The 13563-nt window shown below is 44.8% G+C and overlaps 1 protein-coding gene across 2 annotated transcripts in view; it reads right to left on the bottom strand.

Moving 5' to 3' along the window:
* Window positions 1–13563, bottom strand: part of PLCD3 (phospholipase C delta 3) — a 41280-nt gene that overhangs the window by 13801 nt on the left and 13916 nt on the right. For both annotated transcript variants that reach the window (XM_018555178.1, XM_018555179.1), the window contains exons 2-5: window positions 11417–11575; window positions 10242–10470; window positions 8606–8735; window positions 5097–5322 (exon numbers count right to left, since the gene is read on the bottom strand). In XM_018555178.1, the coding sequence (XP_018410680.1) occupies window positions 5097–5322; window positions 8606–8735; window positions 10242–10470; window positions 11417–11575 (744 nt within the window). The remainder of the gene's footprint in view (window positions 1–5096; window positions 5323–8605; window positions 8736–10241; window positions 10471–11416; window positions 11576–13563) is intronic.

The raw sequence follows: 13563 nt of genomic DNA, 5'->3' as shown, positions 1-13563 counted from the left end.
AACGTGGTGCAAGCAAAGGGCTCTTGGGGGATGTAGTCTGGGGGGGGGGGGGTTTGTGTGCATACACCGATAAAACTGCCGTACTGATTCCTTCTTCTTGTAGCTGCCCCTCGCAAGACATTGATTTATTTCCTAGCTAAACCATGCTGTTGCCTTGACTCCAACTGTGTGTAGGGAACATGCTCTTGGGAGATGTAGTCCTGGGGGTGTGTGCATACACCAACAAAACTGCTGTAGGGCACCCTACTGATTCTTTCTTCCTGCAGCAGGCCCTCGCAAGACTTTCACGTGTTAACATTTGTTTCGTCAAGGCAGCCCATTGCACTAACACACCACAACAGATGGAAGAAACGTACATGGCCCTTTTTGAAAAAAGCGGCGCACCATAATGCACGGCATATGCTATGTGGTGCATTGGGCTATACTATACAATGCATCGTTGTGTCACATTGCACATAGAGCACATGCATTGCCATGTGTTCACACAAGTGTGAATGGGCCCTGAAGGATATCTAAATCTAAAACTGTAATATATTGCAGCTTGCCGGTCCTCAGATGTGGTCGCTGCATTCGTTTTCTCTTTTTTTAGACTTTTTCCCCTTTATTTTCACCCGGAATACTGGAAATAACCCACTTCCTGCCCCTTCGTGTCTATACTCACTCCCCCATGGTATCTCTGGAGGGAGCCATGGCTGTCACAACAGGCTGGACTTCAAACATGTTTGCCTTGGTTCATCTCTTTCACACGGTGGACCAATTGCATTAACTAAAACTGGAGCAGATAGAATCTGGTGCAGTTGCCCAGGGAACCAATCATCCAGGTCCTTTGGGCTTTCTTATAAGCTCATAGGAAGTAACAGGGACCCTGCATTTCTGGCAGCATCAATATTTGTTTTATGTACTTGCTGAAAACGAATGCAGCCCCCACATCTGAGGCCTGGTAAGCCGCACAGTATTACATTTTTGTTTTTAGGTTTAGATACCCTTTAGGCTGGGTTCACACCATTTCCCGGACCAGATCTGGAATGCAGTGCATCGCGTTTTTGCAGCGATTTTACTGCATTCGGGAGCTGGGTTTTTTTAGCTTAAAATTGGCTCTCAGGTGCCTTCCAGTGCGTTCCATGCATTTTTGATGCGTTTCTATGCGTTCCAGTGCATTCCAGCCCGGACAAAATGAGACATGCCGTATTTTTCTGGTCTGGTCTGGACTGCGCTGGTGTGAACAGAGGCCATAAATAGCATAGGGATACATTTAGGATGCATTTTGGGTCCGGAAACAATCTGGTCTGGTCTGGAGATGACCTGGATGTGGTGTGAATGGGCCCTTAACCCCTTCGTGACTGATGACGTACAGTGTACGTCGCCAGCATCGGGGCTGTTTAAACTTGTAGAGCCGACTGTCGGCTTTACAACAGAAGTGATTCTGGCGTCTTACCTGTCCCGTAGTAAAATTAAAATAAAATAAATCTAATAATAATAAAACAAATTTAAAAGTCCCCCGCCCCCGTGAGCACGTGCATCGCCACGTAAACACGCGTTGGGTGCGCCTATGTATGAAAACGACGAACGCGCTACACATGTTGGGTATCGCCGCGCATGTCAGAGTGAGAGCAATAATTCTAGGGCCAGTATTTTGGGGTATCTCTAAATTGATGACCCGTGGGGGCTTTTAAAGCGTCTTCTATGGACTTTTTGGGGTACTGCAGTTTTTCGCCGTTTCACGGACGCACGCAATTTGTAACCTGGGCATGTTGGGTATCGTTTTACTCGTTGTAACCTCATCTTTTATATTTCATTAAAAACATGGGTATTTTGTTGTGTTTTGGGGCATTAAATTACATTTTTCACTAAATGTTGGGGTTTAATAAGGAGTTGCGCTACCACCATTTTATTCTATAGGGTCTTGGCATTCAGAAAATATATAATGTTGGGGGGTTTTAAGTCATTTTCAGGCCTAAAATGTGGAATATAACATTGGTGCAAAAAATTTAAAAAAAGGCCTCAGTCATGAAGGGGTTAAAGCAGATTCTTACTTGAATCTTGGTGAGCTTTGTGCATTTCTTCCAGATCTGTGCAATAATCCAGTGGGTGCCGGAGCTTCCTGTAACAAAGACCGGTGACTGCCGCTCTATCTCCTTGTGCAGGGTGACTGGTCTTGTCTCCACCCTCTCTTTAGTTTTCTGCAGGGGGTCTGTAGTGGGTGGAGCCTGATGGGACCCTCCCACAGCTCTGCTGGATATTCCATTCCACAACCCTAAGCAATAATATGGAGCTGACTATATAGTGAATCTCCGCTACAGCAGCTGGAAATTGCATGACATCAGTATGTGAAAATTGTCTGCAAAGTGTTACAGAAGTGATAATGAATCAGACTGGTGGATTATGTCACATGAAGCTGTGTGTACTGCTGACATCCCACGCCCTTATGTCATAGAGTTTCAGCACAGCACATGAAAGGATAGACCTATTTAAAAACATAACCAGTTCAACCAGTTATCTGGCCCCATCTGGACCAGTTCAAACGAGATGATAATGTTCCCGTGCGGAGCATCTGAATCACTGACCCTCCTATGTCTAAAGTATCAGCACAATGAGGTGCTATGGCTCTTCTGTCACAGCAGCTCCACTCACACATTTTCTGGCCATACACGTAACTATTTCTGGCAATTTAAATTGTTGTCAACCAGCTTTGACTATCGAAAGCAGGGGCGTAACAATAGCCATAGCAGCCCATGCAGCTGCTATGGGGCCTGGGGTGGAAGGGGCCCCAATGAAGGATTGCTGCAGTTGCTGTTGACCCTGTACCCCTTATGGCATTTCCAATCAAGTAGAGTTGATATCAGATGTACAGGAAGGGACTATGCAGACAGCTCTCCTGTTACCTATCCTTGATTTAGATTTTAAAGGGTTTTCCATGGGGCCCTATTAAAAGTTTTCTATGTGGCCCCATGATCTGTAGTTACGCACCTGATCGAAAGTGATTGAAAGAATTAAGGCAACCTACCATTAATGGTGTAGCCCTGGCTGGCGGCTGGCTCCTCTAAGGCCCCATTCACACTGAGCAATATTTACCGCGCGATATCGCTCTCCAATACATGGTAATGGGGCTCTGTCCGTCGCTGTCGCGGGTCGTGCGTCGCTACAGCAGGACCCTTTTTGGAGCGGATTTTGCCGCGATTCTAGTTTGCTCAATGCAACCATTTGCGCGATATCGCGCTACAAACCGTGCGATATCGCGCAAAATGCAAATTGCGTGACAAACGCGCGATTTGCGAATCACTCAGTGTGAATGGGGCCTAAGGTGTGGAAGCCAGATATTAACATTATCGCCGTGGCTTGCCTGTCTTCCACAACCATTTGAATGACAGTGACAGGACATCAAGTCAGAGGAGGAAGTGTCCTCTGAGCTGGAGAGATGGTGGCCATTTTGTTGGAGACTAGGGGAGCCAGACTGTGATTGGCAGCATTCTACAACCCATATTTTTTAGCCCCAACCACCACACCTAACAGGAAGGAGAGAAGGCAACGAAGTGCTCCTGTGCTGAGCGGGAGGACAGTGTTGTGGTGCTGAGTCTTGGGCAGGTGCAGGCTTCAGGGAACAGACTGCTGACCAACAGAAGTCTACTTATCACCAGTGGTGAGAGACCTTTTGGCCACCTGTAGCTGTGTTAAGCTTTCTTGCTGGTGCTGAGCTTTGCTACCGCCAGGACAATCTGGGCGCGTTTCCTTGTGGATCACAAACACTCATATTCAGAGAGTCAGCACTCCAAGGAGAGTTTACAGCCCCCCGCTAGCAGACTTTATATCTGTTGGTATAGGTAGGGACTAAGCACTATAAGAAAAGACACCTTGCTACTGTCATTTAGCCTAGTCCATTGTTGTTCCCTTCATTTAGCCAAGGCCACACCATTCACAGGCACGTTAAGGGAACAATGACTAATTGTGTTAGTGTGCTGTTTATTATTCTGGTATTCTATGAAATCTCAGCTATTCTGTGATAAGACCTGTGTTATTATTGTTCTAGCTGCAGGGCCTATTATCTCATAAGGCTTTGTTTTGGATCATTACCGGTGTGTCGGTGAGTGCTGGGTTGAGTTCACCACTAGAAGTGGCAGGAGGACCCAACATCTCAGCAGCTCCTCCAGAGCGCTACACTGGTAAACCTTGATCAATTTTATGAACTGAAATGCAATACAGGGGGTGGACACAATAATGTAAATAGCAGTATTATAGCAATTATTTGTTGGCTACACTGAAAGAAAAAAAAAACTGCAATTATCATTTTTGCCCTGTAGGTTGTATTCCTGTGTTTTACATTGTACTCAGCAGCAGACAGTACAAGACTTGTCAAGACGTCCAAGAAGTACAACATGTTGGTGCCAATTTGACTGAAGCATCTATAACAGCAACATTGATGTTTCAAGAACAACAGTTTCTGTGGTTATGACTACATACAAAAAGCTTGGCAAGACTTCACTGGCCAAAACCCATAATTGAATGACAGGGGCTGTCCAGCACTAATTGTGTCTCATGGTTAGCGCTTCTGCCTTGCAGCACGGGGGGTCCCCGGTTCGAATCCCGGCCAGGGTCACTATCTGCATGGAGTTTGCATGTTCTCCCTGTGCTTGCGTGGGTTTCCTCCGGGTGCTCCGGTTTCCTCCCACACTCCAAAGACATGCTGGAAGGTAAATTGGCTCCTGTCTAAGTTGGCCCTCTATGTATGCATGTGAGATAGGGATCTTAGATTGTAAGCTCCTTGAGGGCAGGGACTGATGTGAATGTGCTCTATGTAAAGTGCTGCGTAAATTGTCGACACTATATAAATATCTGTAATAAATAAATTAAATGAACATGCAGCAAAAGCAACAGCAGAAGTCAATATTCACCATGAAGACCCTTTTTCCCACAAAAATAGTCAAAAACGTCCATGGAAGAGCTGAAATTAATGCTAAAAATCAATTTTGGCTTTTTTTGGCCGATGAAGTCTGCCATATGAAGACAATGGAGAATCAGATGACACTTTGCAAACATCCGATACCCATTTGGTGTGACATTGTCAATTGGTACAGTCTGCTTCCAGCATCCCCTAAACTGACCTTTCTCATTCAGCTCATACTTGTGGATGATCTCCCGTGCCCTTTCTAGGGTGGCTTCTTCCCCCTGATGCTGCAGAAACTCTTGTAACTCCTCTGCAGACAAGACACGGTCCTCGCCAGAATACTCGTGAAATATTTCCTCCAGCTCTGGCCTGTACATGAGCTGGGTACAGAACTCCTCGATTTCATGGTCCTCCAGCCTATCCGTGTTAGAGCGGTCACATTTCTGCACAAAGGAATACAAAATCATTAAAAAGTATTGGGAACCTGAAGAAGTAGAACCTGAATATCACTCCTTCAAAGGCCCTTTCGGCAGAGGACATGTGACCAGTGCTGTGGCACTGATCATGTGACATACACTGAGGAAAGCTTGGATTTTCAAGGCTTTCATACTCATACAGCTTACATTTGGGGTATTTAAAGCAACTTCTCGAAAAAAGCTTGACAGATTGTACCCTGCTACAGAAGACTGTGACGGCAGGGGGCAGGTCAGGCATGTGCAAGCGATACAGCCCACAGAAAAGTCTTAATATTGGACATGCTGATAAGTGTGTCAGATGCCTGGTCCCCCCCCCCTTCATGATCAATGATTCCTTCTGTCTGCCCCTATGTCACTATTGTAGTCATATAGAAGCCAGTAGGAGGAACCACAGCAAGCGGGAAGTGGGGGATGCAAGCATTCAGCACTGTGCGGAAGTGTAGTGGATGTAAAGACTGACTTTGCTGGAGGCTGTATCACTTCAACATGGCAGAGTTTAGGAAGCCATAAGGCTGGAATCACACCTCCCCATGTTTTCACATATTTACCAACAATCATGCATTCTCATGTGCTTCCATTGTCATCCATAGGCCCTATAACCTATAAGACGATGGGGGGGGGGGAATTTACTACAACCGGAGGAGACAAAAATTAGAGCAGCTGTGCATGACAACCAATCAGCTTCTAGCTTTGATTTTCAAAGCTTAAAAGAGAACTATGGGGTAAGTGTTTTTCCCTTTTTAGGGTCACGGGAGGACATATACTAGCGTCCTCCCGTGACCCAAAGCTCAGTATATAGCAGGCTATTGGCCATGATATAGTGAGAGCGCTGCAGCCGGGATGGATCCCGACATTACTGTCGAGATCCACCCAGCTGCGTGAGTGACAGCTGGCTCTGCCTATCTAGAGGCAGAGCCAGCTGTGCCCGTCCCCTCCCTCATTCGTTCCTCCACTCAGCACTGGAGGATCGGAGCGTGGAATCCCTGCGGGGAGCGGTGACTAACAGTCACCACTCACTGCAGGGAGACGATCGGTAAGGGAGCGGATCAGTGCATGTTTCTGCTCACTTCCCAATCCATAAAGTCGGCTCTAACTATGAGGATGAGTGGAAATCACTCACCTCATAGATCTCCTTTAACTGAGCAATCTGAAGCTAGAAGCTGATTGGTTGTCATGCACCCCCCCAGATTCTGACTGCTCCAGTTTTAGTAAATTCCCCTTAATGCATGATAATGCATCACACAGACATGAACTTGCACCATTAAAAACAATGGCCATCCTGTGCCCAAAACTTTTTGCTGAGAGAAACATGGAGGATGCTGTGGTTGACTTCTCATGTTGAAAATATGAATTGACTAGTTTTGCTGATTCACTGATGTTGGTTATACCCTACACAGCAAATAATAATCCTTGGTGATCTGTGCCAGTGTTCGAGTTCATAATACTACCCATCATATTTAAGCCCTGAAGAAGGAGGAAATCTCTAAACCCCGACATGTTGTCTGTTCCGTGTTGTCCATAATGAACCCATTCCATTATTAAACATTTTTGGACTCTTATACAGTCCTTATTGGACTGTAGGGATGCATATATCTTCAACCCTTGTAATCCTTGCATGTGGGACATTCTGTTTTTGTTGAGAGAGGCCTCAGCGGAGCCATTGTGCTTTATCACATTCTAACCGTCCTTCAGAATAGTTGAATTCAGTGCCTCACCCTTACTTGTTCCAGTACTCTGGCTCTCATGTTGACTCCCTTGTGTCAGTATTTTGATTCACCAATCTGAACCAAGTGTACGCAAGACCAAGAGTTGATCATTGGCACCCATCGAATTCCAGTTGTCTTTGGTCAGCTGACATCTAACTGTCTGAAATGGGCAAACACTGCACTTGTTCTTGTATATAGGAAGTTCTGTGCATTGCCCACTTCATAAATTATCCACTGGGGTTAAATGCAGCGAGCACTGCAAACGTGCAGCAACTCATAACAACCAATCAGATTTCATTCACTCTAGTCAGAAGAGCGGCAGACACATTTTGATTGGCTGATATGGATTAAGGTGCGTTGCTTTTTGCCTTAGTGAATAATCCCGAGGCTTGCTTCTCAGTTGTCTCTGGCAGCAGCTCAAGCATTGCACAGTAGATGGGTGTGTGCCACTCGCTGAGTCTAATTTTAAACATCCATTTTTGCCAAAGCAACCACAGGCCCAGGCAGATACAGAATATAATTCTACAGCAGAGGCCAGGCCAGGCCCAGCAATGGCTACCCTTGAAATCAGAAAAGATGAGAGACCCGTAATGTATGCAGGGTGGCCACCAACCATCATGGGGCTAATAATATGTTATTACAGGATGGGAGGCTCAGGAATGCATTAGCTGTGCCAGCCTGAGCCCAAAATGGGTCTCATTTTTTGTAATTATTGCTGTCACATGAAATCTGTCTATCCAATACAGAATTTAACCCTTCCCATTACTGGTGTGACTTCTTTTTATTGTAGAGTGGAAATTTTTACATTGCCTGGGGAGTGGTAATGTAATATCTATACACTGTATCTTATATCTAGAGAGTGCTGATGTCATATCCATACATTATAACAAATCTGGGGAGCAGTGATGTCACACTCATACACTGTAATTTACTGTATGTTTGGTGAGCAGCGACGTCACACACTTACATCATAACTTATACCTGGAGAGCGGTGATGTCACACCCATAGATCATAACACATGTGGAGAGTGGGGATGTCACACCCATACACCATAACTTATATCTGGAGAGCGGTGATGTCACACCCATACACCACAACTTATGTCTGGAAAGCGGTTCTGTCACACTTATACACCACAACTTATGTCTGGAGAGCGGTTCTGTCACACCCATACACCATAACTTATGTCTGGAAAGCGGTGATGTCACACCCATACACCATAACTTATATCTGGAAAGCGGTGATGTCACACCCATACACCATAACTTATGTCTGGAGAGCGGTGATGTCACACCCATACACCACAACTTATGTCTGGAAAGCGGTTCTGTCACACTTATACACCACAACTTATGTCTGGAGAGCGGTTCTGTCACACCCATACACCATAACTTATATCTGGAAAGCGGTGATGTCACACACATACACCTTAACTTATATCTGGAGAGCGGTGATGTCACACCCATACACCTTAACTTATATCTGGAGAGTGGTGATGCTACACCCATACACCATAACTAATAAAGGAAATCACTTCTGTCACCTTGAAGAGCGTGTAGGCGTAGATGTCATTCATATCAATGTTTATCATCCTCAGCATGTCCTTCACTTCTTGAAAACTCATCTTCTCATCTCCATCTCTATCCGCCTGATGGAGATAATCTCGGATCCAAATATAATTCAGTCAAGGAACATAAAGCAGAGAGAATGCAAGGAAACATACATTCATAGAGAGATGGAGCCATGTTTTTTGATGTGTCACTGACAACAGCCTTCCAGGAGGCAGCACAGGAATCATCACAGTAGTATTCTAAAGGATGCCATACCCTAGTAGATGTGGCTTCTTCTCGGTGGCAGGCAGCCTGGCCTGTAACAGATTTGGCCATCCATGTTGATGGTGAAACCTGACAGATATAGGGCACCCTACACACATCTTTCAGGAGGCAATAGAGATGTTCATTCAACCAGTGAAGAGCATGCATTGAGTTACTTAGACATAACTTCTATTACATTCTGGTGCTTCCTGGGAACCCCAGAACCCAGGGTGCTAAATTTGCAAATGGCCGTCTCACACTCCCTCAGGCAGCAATATAAAACTTACACTGACACATAGCAAAGGATGCAGTACTGTAAGAACATCTGCATATGGAGATCACTGCTCTCTTCGGTGAACGCAGCTGCCCATACTCAATAATAGTTTGCTCCGTACCAGATGCACCAAGATCACCCCCTGATTTACAAAGACAGACTTGGGGAAAATGATAATCCACAAGAGGTACCCAGAGTTAAGCCCATCTATTCATATGAGTGAAAGCCCAGATTGTCCTAGTAATAATTGTATATTATTACTTCCTTAGTCAGTGATTACATCCTGTATATGAGCAAAGCACCGGAACAATGGCAAGTACTAAATGTTTTACTTGAAAAAGTGAAACTAGACTTATGCTGAAAAAAAGCCCAGTCTCCTTTAGGTCAATTATATACAGTCACATGTCAACCTGTGCTTTGCCTATGTATGGGAAAGTAACAGGTTCTCTTTAATGCCCCCATCTCCAGCAGAACATACATTTCCACTACTGTTTCCACAACCTGTGCATTACCTACGTATGGGAAAGTAACAGGTTCTCTTAAATGCCCCCATCTCCAGCAGCACATATATTTCCACTACTCCTCTGCCACTCCATTCAACTGCGGGGGAGCAAGTAACTCACTCCATGTGACAGGGTTAGGCCAATCGCCAAGCACTATTAATGTCACATGGGGCAGGGCAAAGCACAGGTTCACTTTAAATTACAAAATGGCTTTTGGAGCAGTTATATTTGTTATTTTTTTAAACAAAATTGAATCTTTACTTAATATAATATGAATTGGAAAACGTAAGGATATTATTTATCATTGGGCTTTCTTTTTAACATTAAGGAGCGCTGCACCTACATGGCTTAAAGTGAACCTACATGAGGAAACCACCATTTCTATCAATGCTTGTAGCTTGGCAGTCATGCTGACCCACTTGACTTCCTTGAGTTCCCATTCTGGGTCAGTGCGCCAAGGTGCTAAATCTAGAAGGTCACCATAAGAGCCAGGCAACTTGTATTTGTAGAAAGATGGGTCAGCAATAATAGCTTCTGCATTTCTCCTGTGACAGTTTTTTATGGTTTCCATTAATTCCTGAAGGATATTGGACTAACTTCTCCCGCTGGCTCATAGCTATGGCCCTTTGCCCGAGTTTCTGCAGCCCGTGGATCCAACTTTGGGCTTCTTGTTCACTACTGGCAGCCAGGTCCAGGTTTTTTCTCCTCCCCATAAAGGAGATACTGAAACAGCAACTCTCTGGGAAGCGGCGGCCATGTTTCCGTAGGCCTTCTGATTGATGACCTTCACGGACAGAATCGATGTGTAAGATGGAGACTGTGGAATAGGACAGAGAAAAAGGGAGATGAGAACATTTAAAATGTGAACATAAGATACAAATGAAGAGGAGGCAGAAGGTTGAGGTGTATGAGACAAAAAGTTTGTGATAGCAATAAAACATTTGTAAGAATACATAAATGTAGTGCAGTTGAACAAGTTGAGGCAAGGAGACTATGGAGCCGGGGTAGGCAATTCTGGGCCCTCCAGCTATACATTTTAGACAATTGTGGGCCTCCAACCTTTACTGTTGCAGCAGGACCTTGGCTCTGTGCACAAAGCCAGCTAAATAAAGGAATGGCTTGATGAATTTGGCATGGATGAGCTCACGTGGCCTCCACAAAGCCCTAAACCCGACCCTACTGAACACCTTAGGGGTGAATTAGAGTACTGATTATGAGCCAGGTCTTCAAATCAAGCATCAATACCTGACCTCAAAAATGCTCATTTGGTTGAATAGACACACATTCCCGCAGACACTTTCCAAAATCTGGTGGAAAGCCTTTGCAAAAGGGTGGAGACTGTTATAGTTGCAAAGGGGCTTGCAAACTCATATTAATGGCCATGGTTTAGGAAAGGGATGTCCAACAAACTCTTATGAGGGTGTCCACAGATATTTGGTCATAAAGCATATTTATAAACATCCTAGCCAATCAAAAAAAATCATGGACTGAAGTATAATAAAAGCTGTGAGACAGAGAAAACAAATCAGATTTGTTACCCAAAGGAGCCAGTCAGATGTTTCATTTTTGAACCTCAATCATAAAAAAATGACAGCTGCACTCTGATGGGTTGCCATGGGCCACTCCCTCGATTTGTCTCCCCCACCCATGAGGTTCACAATCTTGAAGTCTTATTTATTTTACAAACTGAAAACACATATTGGGTTAATCAGGACACATGACACATCACTGATTACACATTGCCTCTGTCAGCAGTTACTCACAGATCTGCTTGGAGCGGGCCTTTTTTGCTCGGCTCTGGTACCAGATGGTCATACCATCAGACTCAAGTTGGTAAAGTCTCTGCTGTTGCCATCCTGGCTTTATTTTCCACAGCTGGGAGCCATTAAGCATGATTTTCACATCATCATCATCAGACAAGGCTGAAAAGAGAAGAAGATATGACTTATAGAACAAGGTTTCCATACCAAGTGGTCACACAACTGCCACTGCCGGAAGAAACATTTGTTGCCCACCACCAGGCTTATGTGTGTTATGGGTTTGTGTAGCTAACAGGATTGGATAGATATCTTTTGGCAGATAAAACAGCTCTTATAAATGTAGTTCATCTCTGTATGTAGCTGTTTGCTTGGAGTTCAGCTTTAATAATGGAAATTATGCACTCACTGATAATACATAACAGCTGCCCATGACATGGTACTGGTTCTATCAACCCTCCCTCCTTTACCTGCACTCCTACCGGACTAGCAGTGTCCCAAGCTGTGACTCAGTTCTGTGTGTTTGGTTAGAGATTTATCTCAGACCGCAAAGCGTCTAATTCATTACAAACAGTTTACTGAGCGATAACACAGTAAGTAATACAGGAGCCACCTGGGAAACCACACATAAGTCGGAGAAAGTAAGGAAGTGAAAACTCAAACATTGTAGAGTGTCCAGATCAGGAGGGAGGCATGCCTGACCAGATTTATAAGGATTTTTGCCCACAATTTAAAGGGTCAGTCCACCAAAATTGATATTTTAGGTGGAGTCTGGTGGGCTGAGTCAACCCTGGTTCCTTATGTATGTTGAGTACACCTCAATGGTGAGATCTTCCTTCCATAATTCCCAATTCTCCTCTTGTCCACTTGGAGGTTTCAAGCATTCTCACCTACTTTGTGAGTCCCATATACTCCTGATACATTTTCCATAATATAAAATAAAAAACCAACAGGCATAGTGGGAGGCCGTCGTCATGGGCACAGGAAGTGTGCAGAGCAAGGAACTCGGTTTAGAGCTTTCACCAATAGCACCAATACATTTACAAGAAGTCAATGTCATATGGACGATTTTCTGTTTTTGTCTTGACATACTTTTAATAAATACATAAATAAAATAAAGTAAGATTTTGATCAAAGGATCTTGTTGAATAGTCCAAACAAGTATGGGAAAAAGTCATTAATTACATTCGTAATTATAAACCCACCCAATATGTCGGGTACCTGTTCACGGCAGAGGTTGTGTCCCTCTGCGGGGACACAGACAGAGAGGGTATCCAGCAGCAGGTCCCGGCCGCACCAGCGCAGACGGCAGAAGGCCCGGCGGGTTGTGTCCCCGCGCGGCATGACGTCATTGCGTCGGTGCATGCGCAGTAGCTTATTCTCGGCCTATATAAGGAGCTGCAGGACGCTCATTCAGTGCTGGGTGATCTTCAGCCAGCACTGGATGTTCTTGCTGTGCTTGTTCCTGTTCCCTGGCCATTTGCCCTGCCTTGCTCCTGTTCCACAGCATTGCCATTCTCACAGCCACAGTCATGACTCCCAGAGACAGATGCATCATGGGATTGGTAGTTTCATCACAGTTACAGCGCCAGAGTTTGCTCATCCCTGGTTTAAATCCTTCCCTGCTCCTTCCAAAAAAAGCACATTTGGCTTTAGATTTACTTTAACAATCACTGGCGAGGAAAGAGTTAAAGGTGTGTCCTGAGCGCTGCGTGCACGGCGATTGCTGGAAAGATTTTACAAGGGGAACGGATCTGCTCTCTTTTTACCTCCTTCGTTAATTAAACATCCGCTGACTAATGAGAATGTAACTTCTCTGTGCGGAATGTCTAATGAAACATTCTCAAGTACTTTGTTGTTTTGCTTACAGCATGCGGGGACAGGGGCAGGAAGCCGCATTATCCGAAAAGGAAAAGTAGCCTTCTCAACTGACAGTGCACCAAATATCTACAGACAGCAGGCACCCCGAATAATTAAAGTGAAGCCAGGTTTTTATTGCTGCCTGTGTTTATTGCTACAATTGTTCACTATGAACCCTAGTGACACAGGTGACCTCCTGTGCACAAAAATACAGGTCACCACATAAAGGGCTTCATTCTAAAAAATCTGCCAGACATGTAGATGAGCAGATGCTGTTTGCCCGGCACCAGACC

The sequence above is a fragment of the Nanorana parkeri genome, unplaced genomic scaffold (genome assembly GCF_000935625.1).
Source record: "Nanorana parkeri isolate BGI_ZX_2015 unplaced genomic scaffold, ASM93562v1 scaffold187, whole genome shotgun sequence".
Classification (NCBI taxonomy): Eukaryota; Metazoa; Chordata; class Amphibia; order Anura; family Dicroglossidae; genus Nanorana; species Nanorana parkeri.
This window is presented reverse-complemented; position numbering and strand designations above follow the sequence as displayed.